This window comes from Malurus melanocephalus, unplaced genomic scaffold (genome assembly GCF_030028575.1).
Source record: "Malurus melanocephalus ecotype Western Australia unplaced genomic scaffold, MMel_1.1 scaffold_289, whole genome shotgun sequence".
NCBI lineage: Eukaryota > Metazoa > Chordata > Aves > Passeriformes > Maluridae > Malurus > Malurus melanocephalus.
The window spans coordinates 816,338-834,913 of record NW_026623521.1 but is presented as its reverse complement, the minus strand read 5'-3'; the positions used below and the strand labels follow the sequence as shown (position 1 = coordinate 834,913).

Sequence of the window (18,576 nt, the reverse complement as noted above, 5' to 3'; positions counted from 1 at the left end):
CAATAGGTCTATTTGCAAACCACGACTATTCTACAGAAGACTCTACAAAGAAGTCCCATAGAACTTCACAGAAGAATAAGGCAGAGGCCACATTGAAATTGGACCACACTGTCTATTTTATATATAYATATATATATCAACATTGACATGTCACTGAGTTCAAGTAGGATGGAATATGTAGGAGGTTTTATGCTAGTGCCTTCCAATCTTCTGTGACTGCCATGTTCCCAGTTATTGACAGTCTGCACCTGTMCCCCTGCTGATAGGACAAATACACTGGGCCAGCCCTTCCCAAGCCACACATACCTTTTTGCACATGCTAATCTGCATAACAGCATAGCTTATAAGTGCCTCCTTCAAATCGTGATTCTTCTGCTCTTTAAAACGCTCAATATCAGCCCAGGCACTTTTCACAAAGTCTCTGAAATTAAAAGCAATTATTTCTGTYAGTAAGTGTTTTACACCTTCCACCTTCAGCTCCGGACACTCAGCAGAGATGCTGTGCATGACATAGCATGTGCTCTGTCTTTCAGTAAATCAAGTCCTGCAATTATTATACATCTCTCCATGTTCTCATTTTACAACTGGCACCACTACCCAATTCTCCACTTTCTTTTGAAGGTTTTTAATGTAAAGAACCAGTTTCGTAGTATACATTAGGATGTTTATTTGGTTTGGTAGTTTTTTTCTAGGAAGCATAACTGCCATAGAACTAGCATAAGTCAAAATATACATTTTTCCTTCAGATTCTGTTGGGGTAACTAATTATCTTTATGCCAACATTCAGCACACAACATTGCATGTTTCTTTTTCAGTTATCAAGCTGGAATCTGCATCTCTCTTCAGCATGCAAACTCACTTGTTGTCAGGATGTGAGACAGTCTAGTACAATAAACATTTATCATGCAACATTYACATTTACCATTTGCTTCAGAAATTAATTTTGTTGGTTTGCTAATGTGYAGTCAGGCCTCCTTAACTAAAACAGAGGCAGATATCTGTAATTCATACTTTCATTTGTGTTGGACTAGCATTCACTTGAAAATTACTTCCAGAGCTACAAAAGCACATCTCCAATACATCTGCCAAAATTATTAAGATATTGCATTTACTGAGTGTCTTCTTGTTTTGAACTATTCATGAACTAGTCTTATCTTTCCAGCTCCAATGCTAACATATCAGGAGACATAACACAAGGGGTAACTGTGGTATGACAGACATGCTTTGACAAATCACATTGCTTTAAGAGTGTTAGTTCCTATTTTTCGTTCTTGCATACCTGAAGAAAATTTCATAAGATCACCAAGAAGCAGTTACTCAAACACAACTTACCAGACCTAATCTCTTTCAAACAGGAGTAAGGTGTCCCCCACATGAGAAGTTGCAGAATACAGGCTCAGGACCCTTCCACATAAACCAAACTAAATACTGTATTTGAAGCCAATCAGCTTTTGAGACTCAGCCTATTCAGCTGCAGCTCCAAGCCCACCTGCTAAATATATTACTGGTGGAACATAAAAGCATGCAAGCCAGCCATTAGAGTGGGCTCAGTAACTGGGAAAGTCATCAGGTTTTACATAAGCCATACACTCAGACCAGAAGCTAACTGCATGTACTGCACTTTATTTCACAACTTGCAGCTGACAGGAGCTTTTATAGACAGCTCATAAACACCAAGAATATATTAAAAACACTTATAAAATGCAAACACCTTCAAGAGCATCCAGTCAAGAACTTTTGCTAAGACAAGCCCTGTGTTTTCTTTAAAAAAGTCAAGTCCATTTACCTGCCCTCCAGATTTTTAGACTTCAGTTGCTCTTCTCCTTCCTGTATCTGCTCTTCTAGAACCTTTATCTTGGCTTCCCTCTGCTCAGGGGTTTCTTGCCCGAAGAGCTTGCTGGTCATTCCCTTCAGGGAAAAGGTCCTGACAGTCTACAAAAAACAAGGACACTCTAGGTTTCGGATTCCTGAGCACAGCCACAGGACATCAGGTGACTTTTATTGGCATTTGTGATTATTATTTGGCTGATTTTTTGCTTTAACTTCMATTTCATTAATTGATAGGCAGCTCTGGTGACTCAGGTTAGACTAAGCAAAGTGAGGAGGAGGTAATTTGATGTTCAAACACTTTAAGGCTGACAAGGGTGAACTTTCAGAGCAGCCTTCCTACTGAAGTAGGAGAGGAACTAAGAGAAACAAAAGTCATAAAGGCATTCTGTAAAGAACATCAACAGATTCAAGAGCAATATTAAAAATTCTTAAAAACTGTCAGTTACCATTTTCAGATAATACTTTAGGTAATATTTTTAACACAACGTATCAATAACACCCACTGTTCAATAGGCAAAGGAAGCCTTTCAGAATTCCTAACATTTTGATATCTAGGATAGAGTTGTCTTGTGTTATTCTGTTCCAGTCACATTTACTGCAACCCTTTACTTGCTCAGTATTCAATAAAAGWAGTTTGGCACAAACAGCTTATGTCACCAAGAACCAAGTTACTTTAAACCTCACATGTCTCCAGCTCATATGATACCACTTCTCAAAAGCAGCAGCCAGCATGTTGGTGCCATTTAAATATCATTCTAAGCAACTTGGCTCAAGTGAAAAATAAATTCAAAAARAGGCATCTTGGAGAAGAAAATGGAAAAAGACTCACTCCTGTTGCCAGCTCCTCACACTGCTGTTTCTTAGATGTTAAGTCCTGTGCAGCCATTTCCAAATCATATTGCATTAGTTCATGCTTCCTGCAAACTGCCCTGAAAAGTAAGTAATGAAAGTTCTGTCACATAATACTTTGTTTTGCTACGTTTTCCTCCATTTAAACTTTACRAATGGCATCATGTTTTGTTTGTTTTTGACAGGAAGCACCTCCAGTTATTCATCCTATTCCAAATTCAACAGCCCTATCACAGACTGCGTAACTCTGCAAATGCCGTAGCTAAGCAAGCTTGGATCAAAGTATAAATAAAGTTTTTAGTACAGCAGCATTCTGCTCTCGTTTTAGACTCATTCCAAGATACACTCAGCAATACAAGCCCTACCACCACCTTAAGGACACCACTGTAAAATAGTTTAATTCTAAATACATCAAAGAAAAATCATAGCTTTGATGAAAGATACCTGGAGATTGCTCCAGGGACGGTACTATCTATCAGTCAATCATAAAATTMATCACATTTTCTTTTTTAAAGAACAAAACAAGAAACTGCTTCTAGACTCATACAGTGCCTTTCATCTGGAAAAGAGGAGTTTCCTCTGACCACCTGCAGTAAGTCCCAGTCCTGTGTGGGCTGATGCTGCTACATCCGTACTCCACAGCCGGCTGCACACTCGTTTCCCAGGAGAGGCTACCAGTGCTCCRGGTTCCCACACAGCAGCCTCACACTCTCCAACCCAGTTCTCTACTGGACCTCTCCAAGAGGTTCAGAGCCACACTTGTGGAAAGCACAACAGCTTTAGGCACAATCTTGCAGCATAAAGCAATTTGCTTTTGTGTCCACACTTGTAAGTGGTGACTAATAAACACTAATGTAAAGCAAAACAAAAGGTTGGTATTTAGATGCACAACACTGCACTGCAGATGAAAGTTTTACTGGGTACTTTGAAAGTTCCTGGGATTTGTCATGAACGCTTAAGTTTTCAGCACATTTGGGCACTAATACACCAGAAGCCAAGGGAAATGTGGAACCAGAGGAATAAACAGTATTTTCTTCCATAGCATACAGATTTTAACATTTCTGTCTCTTCACTACTCATCAGATCAGTTCTAATTTGTATTGCCACTCACATGACAATCAAACATGAGTAAGCAGAGTCTCCAAGACCATAGAGACACCACGACAYTGGAATTTCCCCTTCTCCGAGAACACAAGAGGACATCAGACAAAATTAAACATCAACATCATATTAGAGAAAAGGACTACAGCTTTCTTTTGAGCTTTAGAGTTCTGCACATACCGCAGTGCTTCTGCATAGAAGAGATATTCCTTCAGCTGATCTGCATAGTGTTCCTCTTCTTCCAGTATGTCATCAATGGAAGCTGCATATCTAGTGAAAAACAGCCACAGTTAAATGTAAAGCTGCTTAATTTAACCTTTAAGGATACWCATGCATTAACAAGGGTGGACACCTGCTTGACAGAAACACCCGTGACAAACAGCAAAGAGCACTTCCAAAAAGATTTTTTTCTTCGTTTTTAATTAAACTCTGAATAGCTAATGTCAACATTTCACAGGCCTGCTTCTTTGGTTATTACTACAATGAATATTTTGACAAGTACAGGAGAAAAACCCAATTTATTCCTTTTCTTCAGTGGCCTGTCAATAGGCAGCATCAAGACCAAAAAAAAGACATGGTGCAAAAGATACCCTTCAAGTATTAAAGCATTAAGGCCCAAGAATGTGAGTATCATACTTCCTGAAAAGCAAAGACGCTGCTTTCATGGCTCATTATTCACCTGAGTACAAGATAACTCTCAGTGGTGCCCTGAACACAACAACATTAAGTTCCTTCAGCTCCTCCAAATTCTATAGCTTTATCTGCTGTGTAAATCAGACATATTAATCCAGAGCAACAGGAAGATTAACTCTCCTTTTAGGGAGAAATCTGAAGTACGATGGCTTGGATCAAATCTGCAGCTCTTGCATTCAGTAAGTTTTGTTATTTAGGCTAATGTCTCCTACAAATGGCAAAAAGCACCTTATTTTTCTAGTTTATACTGCTTATTTGACAGTATTTAGTATKTTTCTGCTAACCAAGGTGACTGTCTTGGACAGATTTGCAGGGACAGGCCTACAGCTGAGAGGTAACTGCACTGCTCACTTGGCCCAGCAACAGAAATGAGATTCCTCTTTAGCCCAGCACTCAGGGCATGTGCCACTGGAGACAACCAGGATGAATGAGATCCCACACAAATACCTTCATCTATTCTGCTAACTCAGTCTGGATTCTCAGCTATGTGGCAATCTCTCACACATCTGCAGGCTCTTTGAAGTGAGTGTATGTCCATTCTCCTCTAGCAGCCAGCAGAACATGACCCAAATTCTAATTACAGCACCTCTTGGCTTTCAAGTTTTTGCAAAATTTTTGCACTTTCTCTCTTCTCTCTGTGCCTCTCCATAACTGGTTTTATGGAAGAAGTGGCACAGTCTCAAGCTGAAAGGGAACTGGTAATATGAATTTGTGAAGTTTGCAAGTATGATGAGTTGTTTTGATACTCTATATAATCAAACACATGGCCACATCCAGGAAAARCCCTACCAAGGCTCCTGGTGATGAATAAACATAACATATGAAGCGGTCAGCAACAGCAGATCAGTTTATGTAGAAAGGATAAAAGAACAGGGAGAACAAGAATTCACTTTATGAATCAAAGTAAGGAATAAGCCARAATTGTTGAAAAATACACTTGTTCTAAAAAAATCCTGCAGCCACATCAGTCATAAATGGCTTACCCTATTTTTAAGTTCTGCAGTGCAATAATTTTAGTATAGTGGTTAGATTTCTCAGGGCAGCAGATGGACCACATTTCATTTTCAAGTAAGATCTAAGTTTAGAGCAGTGCTAGAGCTCATCTGTGGCAGATCAACTCTCAGGAAAAAAAATCCAAAAACAAACAATCAAAAAATCCCACCAAAMAAAATCCTACCTTACACAGACAGGTTTTTATAATGAGTTTGATTTTGGGGGAAAAAAAAGTAGTGAAACATTTCTGACTGCCTAAACTGAGGCAAACTAGGAAAAGGGTTAAGGAGAGACACTGCAGTAAGTTCTAAGGGTACTGACACATTGTAAGCTGTCAACTAAATGCTTGTTTTAGTTTAGACTGGTTCACTATACAATGACAATCTAGTTGATACAGAGATAAAGGGTCACTCATTAATGTAACAAAGGATACAAGTCAAAGATCTGGCATTCTTTTCTTTCATCTTTTAAATGCTAGTTGCAGCCATTCCCTCCAGCTTTCTCAGCATACTCTTGTCACTTAAGCAAACCTCATCCTCTAGTACAGCCCACACCCACAGAAGCTTTGGGATGTCTTCTCCAAACATTAAGCAGTAATAGATCATACTAAACAGTAACAACTCAAAAGCTTAAATAAACATCTAGTAAAGTCTAGAGCATACAGAGCAGATAGAGAATAATTAAATGAGTTTTGAAGTTTAACATCTATATTAGGCAACCTTCTAGAAGTAGCTTTTCTGTTGCAATAAATTCCTACCTGATGTTATGGGAATGGTAACCAAACTGGTAAGTTATAATTTAAAGAGATCATAGATATGAACCTTATTGGTAGGAGACCACATGGGTCACTAAAGAAGTTCCTGAATCTCACAACTKCTGCTTCTTGCTTGATTGTCATCACTATGGGATTACTGTTGCAGAAGAGTGCCAGAGCAGAGGAGATGACAGACAATGAAAGCTACCTCAAACTTCATGCAGTGATTAAAATTACCCAGAACAGCAGTTACCCACTACCATTWCTCCAGATCTTTAGCCCTAACTGGTCAAATAAATTCATTTAAATRTTTTGAATGTGCAAGTGGGTTCAGCCTCCTGATTGAGAAGTGAGACAAATGTCTTTTAATTAGTCATGCATTTCTAGGAGTTTGACATCTTGTTGTGGTATGTCTGAACCACCAAAAACCTACTTGTGATTCCTTAACTCCACTGTATTATACCAAGTTTTCATAATCTCTTCAATTTCTGCCTACCACAGTARGTGCTTAACACTGTATTCCACCTCTACTTAAACTATTTTTCTTCTGAAAGCAGAATACATTCTCCACTGCTTTATTCTCACCAGAGCCCTCTGCCTAGAAAATATTACAGCTTATCTTGAATGCAAACCACCCTACTAGCCAAAACACAGAACTGTGAATAAATAATTCAAAGGGGGTCCAATTCATAAAGATTTGATAAAACCAGAATTATTCTGAAGCTGCTGAGGGCGTGGTTCTTCAAACCCTTCCRCTTGACAAGGCCTGTAACAATTGTYGAYTTGTTAACTTGACAACACCAATAACAATCAGGCAGTAGAACATACATAAATCTGCACTGTAAACCAAACTTGAGAACTTTATTTTACACCAATTACACTTTATCAGTAAAAATATTGCAAGAAGTGTCAAACACCTTCCATCTCTTGCTGGAGTTGTTACTTATCTGTTGTGTGAGATTACAGAAGAGGGATCAGAGTGGTAAGARACGCTGTTTCACTTGCTATATACAACTACTGGAAAAGCAGAAGTCATGAGCCTAGAATACCACTGTTGTGAGCACTCTCAAGTGCTAGACTCTTATTTTGAAGGCTGTGCTTTGCATACTCTGCCAAAAGACTCCATAGATGCAAAGAAAGAGGATTCTTTATTATATCCAGTCGGTGTTTGTTTCAGGAATCCACTGGASTTTTGGTGCCGATTAATTAAATTTCTTGACTCCCTGTAATTAAGTCCCAATCTGTGTGCCATCTACCGCATGGTACAAAATGCTGCTAGCAAAACCAAATGGATCTCATCAGGTCTGCAGTACATTAAAGCTGTATTCCACCAGTTTCTGGCATAGTAGCTTAAAAGAAAAACTGGAAGGATTCCAAACACTTCTACAATTTCAAAATAATAATAAAAAAAGAAACCTCTCTGGTTCTCCTGAGGCTTTTTGAGCTACTTAATACAGTATATGGATGCTAAAACTGTGCCTGCATCCAAGTCACAGAAACACTGTATACCTAAAAACAACACACCCCCAACTTTCTCCGTACTCATATGTACTCTGGGGTTGAGGGAAAAGAGAGGAAAGAGGGAGAGTTCCACATCTGGCTTACATCAAACTATCAGATATTCAGTCAGTACTTACACATCCATGTGGTGGCCAGCACTCTGCAACCCATCCCCCATCTCCTTTTCTATTGCACTCCACTCACTGTAGGAAAAACAAAYGAGAAACAACATCACACATGAAGGGTAAGGGAAGTTAATAAGCTGCATCCTGTATATAGTTTCTTTCCAGGTGACACCTGAATGGAAACTGCCTCAAAGTTAAACTTGGTCAAACTGTTTTCTTTCTCTAAGAAGCAGCACTGACAATGTGGCAAGGTTACTTATGGCACTCTGTTAAACAATTGTCCCTAAACTCCTCATCACAAATATACTTCATTTGGGATGGGTTTTGAGTGTTGTTTTGTTTAAATAGTAAAACTCAATTTAAAACAAAAACATACAAAAACAAACCACCTAGCATTTAATATAAACRGGATAAGGGACAATGCTGAACTTTCTGAAACAGATTTTGGTCTCACCAAGAAGAAACTAAGCTTTCCAGATTTACAGGATATCAGATAGAAGCCTCTCATTCCAAAGACCAAAGGGTGGGATTTGACTTTTGTAAGCATTTTCCTTTTCTTGAAACTATTTGATGTATGTAGCTTTGTTTTCAGAGCAGACATGTTTAGTTCTCTTCATTAAAAAAATCAACTTGCAATTGTCTCAGTACTGCAACTACCTATTTACAGASATTACTTAGATAAAGAAAGAAACAGAGCTACAATAAAGATAGCAAGAGACTTGTTCTGGACATCCTGGTATGTACACTGACATTTTAATTGTGTTCTCAGCTTTGAAAAACCTTACGAARGTTCTTAGTTACAAGAATTACACCTCCAAGGAAAAAAGGAGAGGTTACCCTTATATTTCACATAATTTATGGGTAATGCATCTTTCTGTCCTTCATTTTCTCATAAACATTCCACTCTGCTGATGATGACATTTGTTTGTCTTTGTGTTATTACAGAACTACACCTAATTTCATTTTAAAACCCCCAATGAGAAAGACATCTGCAATCCATTAACCCAGAGAATTAAATTTAGCACTTGAATAGTGTAGAAGCAGGAGGTTTCCCTTAACCAGAAGTTTAGATTCTTTAATTCTCCAGTGAAATGGAAAACTTGAGCATGCAGTTCCCTCATATAAATAAAAAAAAAGATTGGCAAATTCAGTTCTAAAAGCTACTTAAATTAGATATAATTGTTGATTTTTATACATTTAAATGACCTAGAAGCTTTTCAGAGACAACGGCATGAAGAATAGTGAGTAACTTTCTGAAGAAACAAAACGCCAACGCAGCAGCAGAAGGCCCAAAAGTCTGGCATACAAAGCAAAAAGCTGAAGTCTTCCACTAGAGACTGAGCTCAGCAGATCCGGAGATCTCTGCATGCAGCACAGAAATCTCATTAGAACTSAATACAGAGTTCTCAAGATAGACAATTAATGTTTCAGATACACTTTTCAAAAGCATAACATCCCCAAGAAATTCCCTTCTCTCTCCCCATAACTGTCTAGTATGTATTAAAAACTGGATGAACTCTTACCTGAATACTCTTCCATAATTGCCATGGACCTTATAGACACCATAAAGCCGGTCTGCTACCCTCTAAAACATTTTAGAGACAGGTTTTGGTCATCAACATTAAGTGCAATTGCTTTGTGAAAACCCACATACATACTCCACGCTAAAGCCCCAATGTTCTTACACAGGTAAACAAGATTAGGCTTAAATCTGATCTAAGCCATTACTGAAAGAAAAAAAAAAAAAAGTCAACAGGAATAAGTCCTGGAAGACTGAAGTCACAATCAAGGCTTTGTTGAAAAGTAGCATTTGAGCTCTACCTATGGAAGTACTCATTGATAGGACAYGTGGAGACCATAATCAAGTTCTCTTCAGGTTTTGATAACCAAATTTAAGGTGTTCTTTATCCAAATAAGGCCAAATTCATGCACACACTTGTTTATTTCATTTATAGATGGCAAGCCAGAAGTCCATCTTGACATCAAGACTGCAGGGAAACCTTCAGCAAAATTCTAACAAATGACTTGATTTTTCCACCTAGTTCAGTGAACTGAGTGAAAGGAAATGAGCTATCCATTGCAGAACTCATGCTTGGGCTCGAGGTCATTTCAGCTGTTTGGAGTGCCAGTACCTGCTGCAGCCAGCACTACGATGCTGGCAAAACCTCAGAAGAAAAGACACATGTACACTCTGAAGTGTGGGTTGTAATCCAGATAATGCCCTTAGAATCGTGATGTGCCAATGAATGAGAGTGAAGTTCTGCAAGAGCTACCATTGTTATTATTATGTCTGTCACGGCAGTAGTAAAAAGGAAATATAAACAAATTGCCCAACAGATCTCACACACACACACACACAACCCTGAGAAAACAGGACAGTCTGTAGAACACCACTCCTGAGAGTKATTAATTCTCTCAAGAACATGAGCTTAACAAGGCAATCAATTACTGCCCTCTCTGCTGCACAGGTCCATCAAAAATTAAATCCCTGTTGAACRTAATAAAAAGAAGTATCATGCTCTCATTATTGGAATTGTAATTTCCTATTTCCTTTTTTGGTGTCTTTAAAAAAATAACAAMCTTTCACTATCAACCTATAGAGTATCTTAATGCATGACATAATTGTTCTCATCATTAGAAAGACTGCAGACCAAAAAAAGAAAACACACTGGGAAGCATAAAGGACTCATACTCCAARCTCAGGAAAATAATGTATTATACKTCTGACCAGAAAACTGTATTTTGASRCCCTTCCCAAACCAAACATCYAGCAAAAGCAACTCATCTGCTGAGTGGAGAGAGGCAGATACCTTGATCCTCTTTATAACACCTCCCTGCGATACGTGACCATCACAGGACAGAGCAGATTAGCAACATGCACTGCCAAATTCAGCCACCATATCTGGAACTGCTCCCCGCTCCCAGATCTGTACAAAGTCAGTGCCCTCACCTCTTGCTGTCTCCTGCTCCACGCTCTGGAGACAGACTCCCTCAGGCAAGACTGCCCTTATTCTAGAACACATATACCACTTCTCTTGACTAAACAAGAAATACYGCCTTATAAATAAATCATACTATTTGTCACGACACACATGGGAAATACTTACAGCTCTGACTCGCAGAAGGTGTGATATGACAGACTGCAGTTCATCGCTGTAGTGTTTTAGCTCAGTAAATCTCCTGGGAGCAGGAAACAGATAGTACATCATTAGCCATCATGAAAGCAAGCTTTCACAGCATGCACAATAGAGCCACAACCCTGCGGCCAGCGAGATGGAGCCTGGATTGTGTTGGAGTGGAATTAGCTGAAGACTCCTAAAGAAGTGACTGCCGAGTTTAATTTCCCAAAAGCGAACAAACATCCCAACATTTGCACAACTGCTATTCTTTTATATGCAACTGTTGAAGGCTCAGATTGAATTAAGAGATAAAATTTTATGAAAGAAAAGCAGTTAGCTGAARTTATTACATCACTAGTTTGTTGTTTGGGCTTTTTAATGGGATTTATAAAAGCAAGGGATAGTGAATAGGAAAGCTTCAAATAAATACAAAGCCAAAATCTGCTGAAGCCTATTTCTTAATAAAAKTATGTTTACATTTCTGACCTGACAAAGAGACTTTACTTTCAAGCTGCCTCTACCCAGTTTTGTGCACAGCTTTCCAGGGGTTCAAGGAAGCATTCACAATTACAATTCCTCTAAGGCTAATCCGTACAGTAACTGTAACATTACATATGAAATCCTATTGASACTTGGACCTGCACAGGAGCCACGTGTGGCTGAAAGCCATCAAATCACCACATCCCAACAAGGYACCAGACAGGGAAGCCATSACAAGTGACATGCACACRYGGCTGGCTTGTCACTTCTGGAGAARAGGCATTTTATCAGCCAGCCCAGTTAGGCTTCAGAGGCAATTTCAGCTGATACCTTTAGCTCTTGCTAATAGCAAGGGCGAATCGTTTGCTACAACTAGTGACAGGTAACCAATTAAACCACAACAACAGCCTCTTGTGTACACATAAACCCTCCCTACKACACACAATTATAGCTCATGACCTACTTTGGTACACAAGAACGTATTTATTTCATCCAGATGGGAAGACAGAAACAGCTTTACCTAAATTACTAAACAATGATCTGAAAACAAACACAGAACAATGCAACTAGAATTAAGGAATGGGAGAGTAAGATTAGTGTTCCAGGTTGATGTTCAAGAATGAAAAAAAAATTCATGCCTCCTCCCACCACAAGCACACAGTMAGGCTTTGTATTTCAGAATAGCTTGTACCCAAGAGGTCTTACTAAAATGACTCAGGTCACTAGTTTTGGGTGACCAAGTATGAAATTCCAGGGTCTTTCATTTAACATCTCTTCTTCCCCTGCCAGGAAGTCTTCCCCTAAAATAATCTCATCCTTACATTCAGGAAGTAGAAGCTTTATTATGACTTCTAATATTTTTTATTTCCAAGAAGTATTTTTTACAGTATTATGACATACACAGGGTTAAAGTAYATAAAAAGATTTAAAAGTTAGCAGAGAAACTGTACGGGAAAAATAAATGTAGTCACTGATCTGCACAGTGGGATTTAGAGAGCAATCTTTTCAGTTTACACTTTATAAAATATGCACCAGGGCTGCATGTCAGACAGCTGCAGACACATACAGTGAAGATACTTGAAATAATTGAACTAAAAACAAAAGATTAAAAAGCAGGCCTCCAGCTCAGGAAGACTCCCCTTTCCACTCCAGAAATTTATAATGGAAAGTTTTATTTATCCTGTTTTGCCACAAGAAATCTTTCAGGAATGCTGTGCTCCCTGAAGGCAAGAGTCAGGAACCGAGGACTTTCAGTATCCTGGCTTCCAGCAACAATACATCTCCCATACCAATTCCTCCTCAATTAAAAAAAAATATTTTTAAATTTTTTTTTTTTGTCTCAAAAGCATAAACCAACTTGCTGCAATTTTTTCCCCTGTCTTCTGTGAAGGYTGAGAATTTTAAAATACAATTTTCAGGAAAAACTGGTTTAAAGAGACTGGTGGTGTTGCAGATCAAAAGTTTATTTCTCAAGTATTTGCTTAAGTCCTAGTCATTGCTCATGTGAAAAAAGTTACATAATTATAAAGTAATTTCCAAACASAGCTCAGTGAGSCACACAAAGGGATGTTTACTTTTCAATGTATCCTAACAGCAGAAGTGTGAAACAAGGCATAGTTTTGGCAYTCAGTATCTGAGGCTTTTCTAACTWGCACTTTTCACTTGGTTTTACTGGTTCTGCAACATTACCAACAGTGTAGATACTTAACTGAGCTATTAAATAGAAGTGAGGCACAAATGAAGAACTGACTGGGTCACAATGGTGTAGGAACACCAGCAGATCTCTTAAAAATATCTTTTATGATACTGGCAAAGAAGAAGATTTCCTTAACAGTAGACAGTATTTCAATGTCAGTTATTTACTTTGTGCATTTTACACAGCAGTAGTCCTTCCTGCATCAGGGAGGGCAATTGCATTCTCATGTGTTGAGAAGGGAGCTACTACAAGAACAGAACCATCCATTAAAAAACAAGCCACTTGCCTGAATAACCAGACAAAAAAAAAAAAGAAGTTGCCTCAGGAAAGGATCTAGAGTTTTCTAAAGAAATCTGTCACCAAAACTGAAAAGCTATTGTTTTGATAAAGCCCAGAAAGARAAAGGATGGGTGCCATGAGGCCCAATCAGGGAGATCTGCAGCAGATACAAATTCACCTCTGAGCACCAGAATACCATATTTTTATCACCATTTAATTCCACCATGGAAACTATAAATTGCTTCYCACAGGAGCAGTTTAGTTTCCAGTCCACATTTGACCTCGAAAAGCAGCCTTGCTGGAGCTGCACAAAGCTCCTCATGTTTCCAGGCTGAAGGGTGCAGCTCCAGAGAACCACAAGGCAATCCCAACTGGGAGCTGCAGAAATTCCTCACCTGAACCTCTCCTGGCCCAGGAACCTGAGAGCCTACACTCCACACAGCAGTCACACCTTTTGTGTCAGCAAGGTAAGCCTGCTGAACCACTTCACCATCCAGCCACACAAAAGCACCAAAGATAAAGCAGAGAGGCCAGGCATCACATTCCAGGCAGCTCAAGAGCGARTGTGCTGGGCAGAGTAAGGCACTGTCCCTCCTCTTAGAGTCACACACGCTACAGCAAAAGGCAAACAAACAACTTCTGCTCATCAGGTATTTATTAAACAACTTGCATCCCCAAGWTCAATTTGGAAGTCATGTGGCTGGCAGAATACAACAGAAAATGTGCCATCTCTCAAGAGCTGTGAAGGCCCTACCAAGACACACACACTCAAGGACAGCTTTTGTTACAAGCCATTTTCTGATGTTTTCCTTGTATTTCCTTAACTTTCTCTTGCTTTTTAACAAGACACTTCTCACAAAAGCTTTGCTTTCTGAAACATTGTTATCTCAAAAGATAACAAGGATACTCTTAAACAGCCTTGCCCACCTGTGCCTACAGTCACACTTCTGGCACTTTCCCTGCTGTGAGAGCTGGAAAAGGAAATTCCTACTGCCACAGAGGAAGATGACTGAGGATGAAGCATTCAAATAAGGGGCCATTTTCACCTGCAGATTCAGAGAACTGCTGTCTTCCGATCTCGTTCATGAATGTTATCCTTTATATTAAACCCTAGCTAAAAGCCTCCTTTTTGCCACAGAAGGCTGTAAAAACAAGCAAAATAAAAAAAAAAAAAGGAGGGACTGGACCAATTCATAGGTAGGTCTACGGAGAGGAAGAGAAAAGTTACACACCCTCTAACACCCTAAATACAATACCCCACAGGTTCTATGGAAGTACAAGGGAAACAGGTAACAGAAAGCAGTCAGGCACAGGGCTYTCCCTAATTGCCACTGCTGGACAGCAGGTGCACCCAGAAGGGCACTTTGCACGGCCTATAGATGGCAAACAGCAACACCTCTTGGCCYCATCACTGCATGTTGATGCTGTTAACTACTGAGTAGAAACTCCCATYTTACCCTTCCTCATCACCAAGGGTGTGATGAACCTCCTACTACATACACTGACAATTCTGAGCAGTTTTTCCATCCAGCAGATTGCTCTAGTGCCTSTCCCAGAGCTCTGTAAACTGCAACAGAGCTGAACTGACCTCTGGACTTCCAAAAGCATCTGTGAAAATTGGCAGCTTGGAGAGAATTATGAACTGCAACACCAGGGTGTGTGCATCCAGAACTGTACACTAGCAGACTTTTGGAAAGACCTACTATCAGTCAGTATTCTGTTCATGCTTGGAAAGATTTCTTGAAAACAAATACTAAGAGATCCTTTTTCTGAGTCTGGTTTTAGGGTTTTTTGTCCCTTCATTTTAGTCTAGCTAAAATGAAATACTCATTTCACATAAAGCGATGGAATTTTTATGAATGCTTTCTGCTTCTAGAAGCAGTGTTTATCAAATCTTTTCACACTACCTCTTTACTGGGCTTCTGTTAAGATTTGAAGTGCAAAAAGATAATTTTTCTTTTCTGAATTTATACTAGAGAGATAGAATATTCTGCCACCTGAAGTCATAGTTGTAACTGAAAAAGGGAAAGGGAAGGAAGAAGGATGTGGAATCTTACTTGTCTGGGTTTTTCACTCTGAATGTTGCATTAAGAGCTTTTAATCTGGAATCTGCCTGAAAAAGGGGAAAAAAAAAACTTTGTTAATTTAATGCAATTAAATTTCAGTGACAAAAAATCTCAGCCTTCTGGCAGCACCATTAGAAAAAAGTCCTGCCTTCCTGGCGTATTTAAATCTTCAAACATTGAACAAGTTGACACCAGCTGCTCTGAATGTCAGATATTTTTATTAAAAAGTCAAAAAACGAAACTATTTTTGTGAATATGATGTAAACAGTAACCACCAAAATAAAGCTGGTATAATCCAAGTCCCACAAAAATAGTTCCTTCTTAAAATGCTGCACAAATCATGGAGTTAAGATACACAACCCCACATTCTTTTTAGATGAAGCAATTAGGTAACATAAGACCATATGGACAAGTTATTTTATATTTTTCAAACCAAATAAAACCAGTGGTAGAGTGACCTCTGTATGCTCTTTATTACCAGGAACAGTTCCCCAGTGAAATCAAAATCTTATATATGGTGTTCTCYTATTTTATGACTTGCTTTACAGAAAATATGTAATTTGTATATCAGAATAGAGCCATTTTTAATGCAATGTTCTTCTCTATAGTAAACCATATATAAATCTCTACAGAATAAAGTTCAATACCTAATTAAAAAGGTAATTGACTGCTTTAGTTTTTGAAATGTTGGTTTACCAATTACTACAACAGGAGTATTGGACGTTTCTAAGGAAAGAAAGATGGACCTTTTTTTTCCAGTTTRTTGAATATTAAACTGTACAATGGGCATTTACTTCTAATGAGATAAGAGATACCAGCCTCATCCACGGAGGTCCACATCACTACAGCTCTCCATCTCTAGAATGCATTTCACACACAGCTCACACAGGGCTCATCTATACTAAAGAAAACTCCAATTGTCACTAAATGACTGGAGTTCACTTTTCATCAAAACATCCTTCTCTTCAGTAAAAGGAAAATAAATCAGCACACCTTGCAAGGTGTACTGACTTTCTTCAGTGTACTCCTTCAGCCAACAGCTGCAAGCAGTCAAGTTACTTCGGCAGCACTTATTAGTGCTGGTATGTGACACAAGAATATTTTGTGCACTGTTACAGAAAACTCAGAGCTTGAAGAGCTATTTTGAATTTGTCAGTGAAGGGAACACAGTGTTTTCCCAAAACAAGAACAGTCCTTCCTTTAGGGCCCTTGCAATAGCCTCCACAGATAAGACAGGCACAGTCTGAGAGTGTTTCACCTCCCACTGCATTTGGGCTGAGCAGAAGATACCCCATATATAGCCTGGAGCAAAGGAGGCTCAGGGAATACCTTAYTGCTCTCCACAATTACCTGAAAGGAGGTTGTAATGAGGTGGAGGTTGGTCTCTTCTCCCACATAACAACAATARGACAAGAGGAACTGGCCTCAAGTTGCCTCAGGGGAGATTCAGATTGGCTGCTAGAAAAACTGTCTTTACCAAAAGTATTGTCAAACATAGGATCAGGCTGCCCGAAGAAAGGTAGATGTGTTTAAAASATATGTTGATGTGTCACTCAGGGACATGGTTTAGTGGTGGACTAGGCAGAGTCAGGTTAACTTTAGCTGTTCTTCCAATAACCAAACCACCAAAACAAAACATAATCCACAAACCTAAAGGTAAGGGAACAAATCCTTCAGACTAACACTGGGAGAAAGCAGGCTCATTGTCACCACTGTGTGTGACACTTCTTTAAAAAATCTTGCAAAGGGAAGACAAGGCAGCATGGGAAAGCATGTCCCAGGTAGCACAAGGAACACAAAACACTGCARGAACTCCAAGCCCTAGCCTTATTCAGAGCACTTCTGAGGCTTGTATGGTCTTGGATCTTCACTGCTCTATCCCAACAAATCAATACACAAGCCAGTTACATTTTGGATTGCTCACACACACCTGCAGGTATTTCTCAAACATTCTCTCACAGTACAAACAGCAMCTAGATACACTGGCATTATCAGAATCCTTCTCTCTAAGCAACTATTTCACAAAACACTATATTGTGTTCAAACAGCAGGCACCAAAGCCAYTTGAGTCTGTTGGGACAGCATGCACATCCAACAGCTTTACGCTTGGAAAGAATCACTTCCTACTCTGCAGTTACAGGGCAAGGTTTTGTCTTTTGCCACAGGCACATGTAGTGCTCTGAAGGAAGAGTTCAGTAAGTTCATACAAGCACTGTYGGCAGGATGCATGATCCTGCCAACRCTCAACCATCTCAGTAGGGCTATTTCCTTCTTGCCTATTGCAGCACAGTAACTCTCCCACACCACTTTTGAGCATTTGCACCAGAATTAAGCCTCTAGAAAAACATCTGTCCAGTCTTAAAATTGATTTAAGAGTAATATACATAAGCATTTTAGAGATGAACCACCCATCACATGAGGTACAGTTGAGGAGTTTCCAGACAGTTAATGCCTACTATGATCCTGTAATCATTTGTGTAAACTAAAGAGAGAGGGGAATTTTCTCTTTCCTACAGGAAGGGTTAAAATCCCAAGTGACAAATCCCTTAAATATAAAATTAAGTGCTGGGGGCAGGGGGGAGGAAAGGCATGATTAAACGATACAACTGGCAGAATAAACAAAATTTCCAACATCAACGTTCAGCTATAACATGCTACGCTGCATTGATACCCAATTGAAAGTTTAGTTAGAGGGTTCAAACCCTCTCAGACAAAAGATACGTCCTCCTTAAATGCAGCAGAGGCAGCAGCAACATGAACAAATGGTCTGATTCCAGTCTAAAACATGCACGAATAGAAGTTTTCCTTCCAGTGCAGTGAGGGTTTATACTTCAGATGTAGAATAAAGGAAAGATTCTCTTTACCAGGCTTTTGAAAAAGWTATTTTTCTTTCCTAAGGAAACTGGAACTGTAAAAGGGAAAACATACMCAATCAAATCTAGAAGGAAAACAAGATTTGCTCATCTCTTGTTTAGYCCACAGTGTGGTTTCAGGGAGACAAATATTCTCAATGTTCTGAGTTTTCTCCCATAAACACACCACTGTGTGCTCTCCTGAACAGACCCTGCCAGCATTCCTGAGTGTATGCAGC

The 18,576-nt window shown here is 39.2% G+C and overlaps 1 protein-coding gene across 1 annotated transcript in view; it reads right to left on the bottom strand.

Annotated features, from left to right (window-relative positions):
* Positions 1 to 18,576, bottom strand: part of SNX4 (sorting nexin 4) — a 32,502-nt gene that overhangs the window by 1,926 nt on the left and 12,000 nt on the right. The window contains exons 6-13 of the mRNA XM_057376746.1: positions 15,477 to 15,532; positions 10,953 to 11,025; positions 9,369 to 9,430; positions 7,858 to 7,923; positions 3,961 to 4,050; positions 2,660 to 2,759; positions 1,787 to 1,932; positions 307 to 421 (exon numbers count right to left, since the gene is read on the bottom strand). Of these exons, the coding sequence (XP_057232729.1) occupies positions 307 to 421; positions 1,787 to 1,932; positions 2,660 to 2,759; positions 3,961 to 4,050; positions 7,858 to 7,923; positions 9,369 to 9,430; positions 10,953 to 11,025; positions 15,477 to 15,532 (708 nt within the window). The remainder of the gene's footprint in view (positions 1 to 306; positions 422 to 1,786; positions 1,933 to 2,659; positions 2,760 to 3,960; positions 4,051 to 7,857; positions 7,924 to 9,368; positions 9,431 to 10,952; positions 11,026 to 15,476; positions 15,533 to 18,576) is intronic.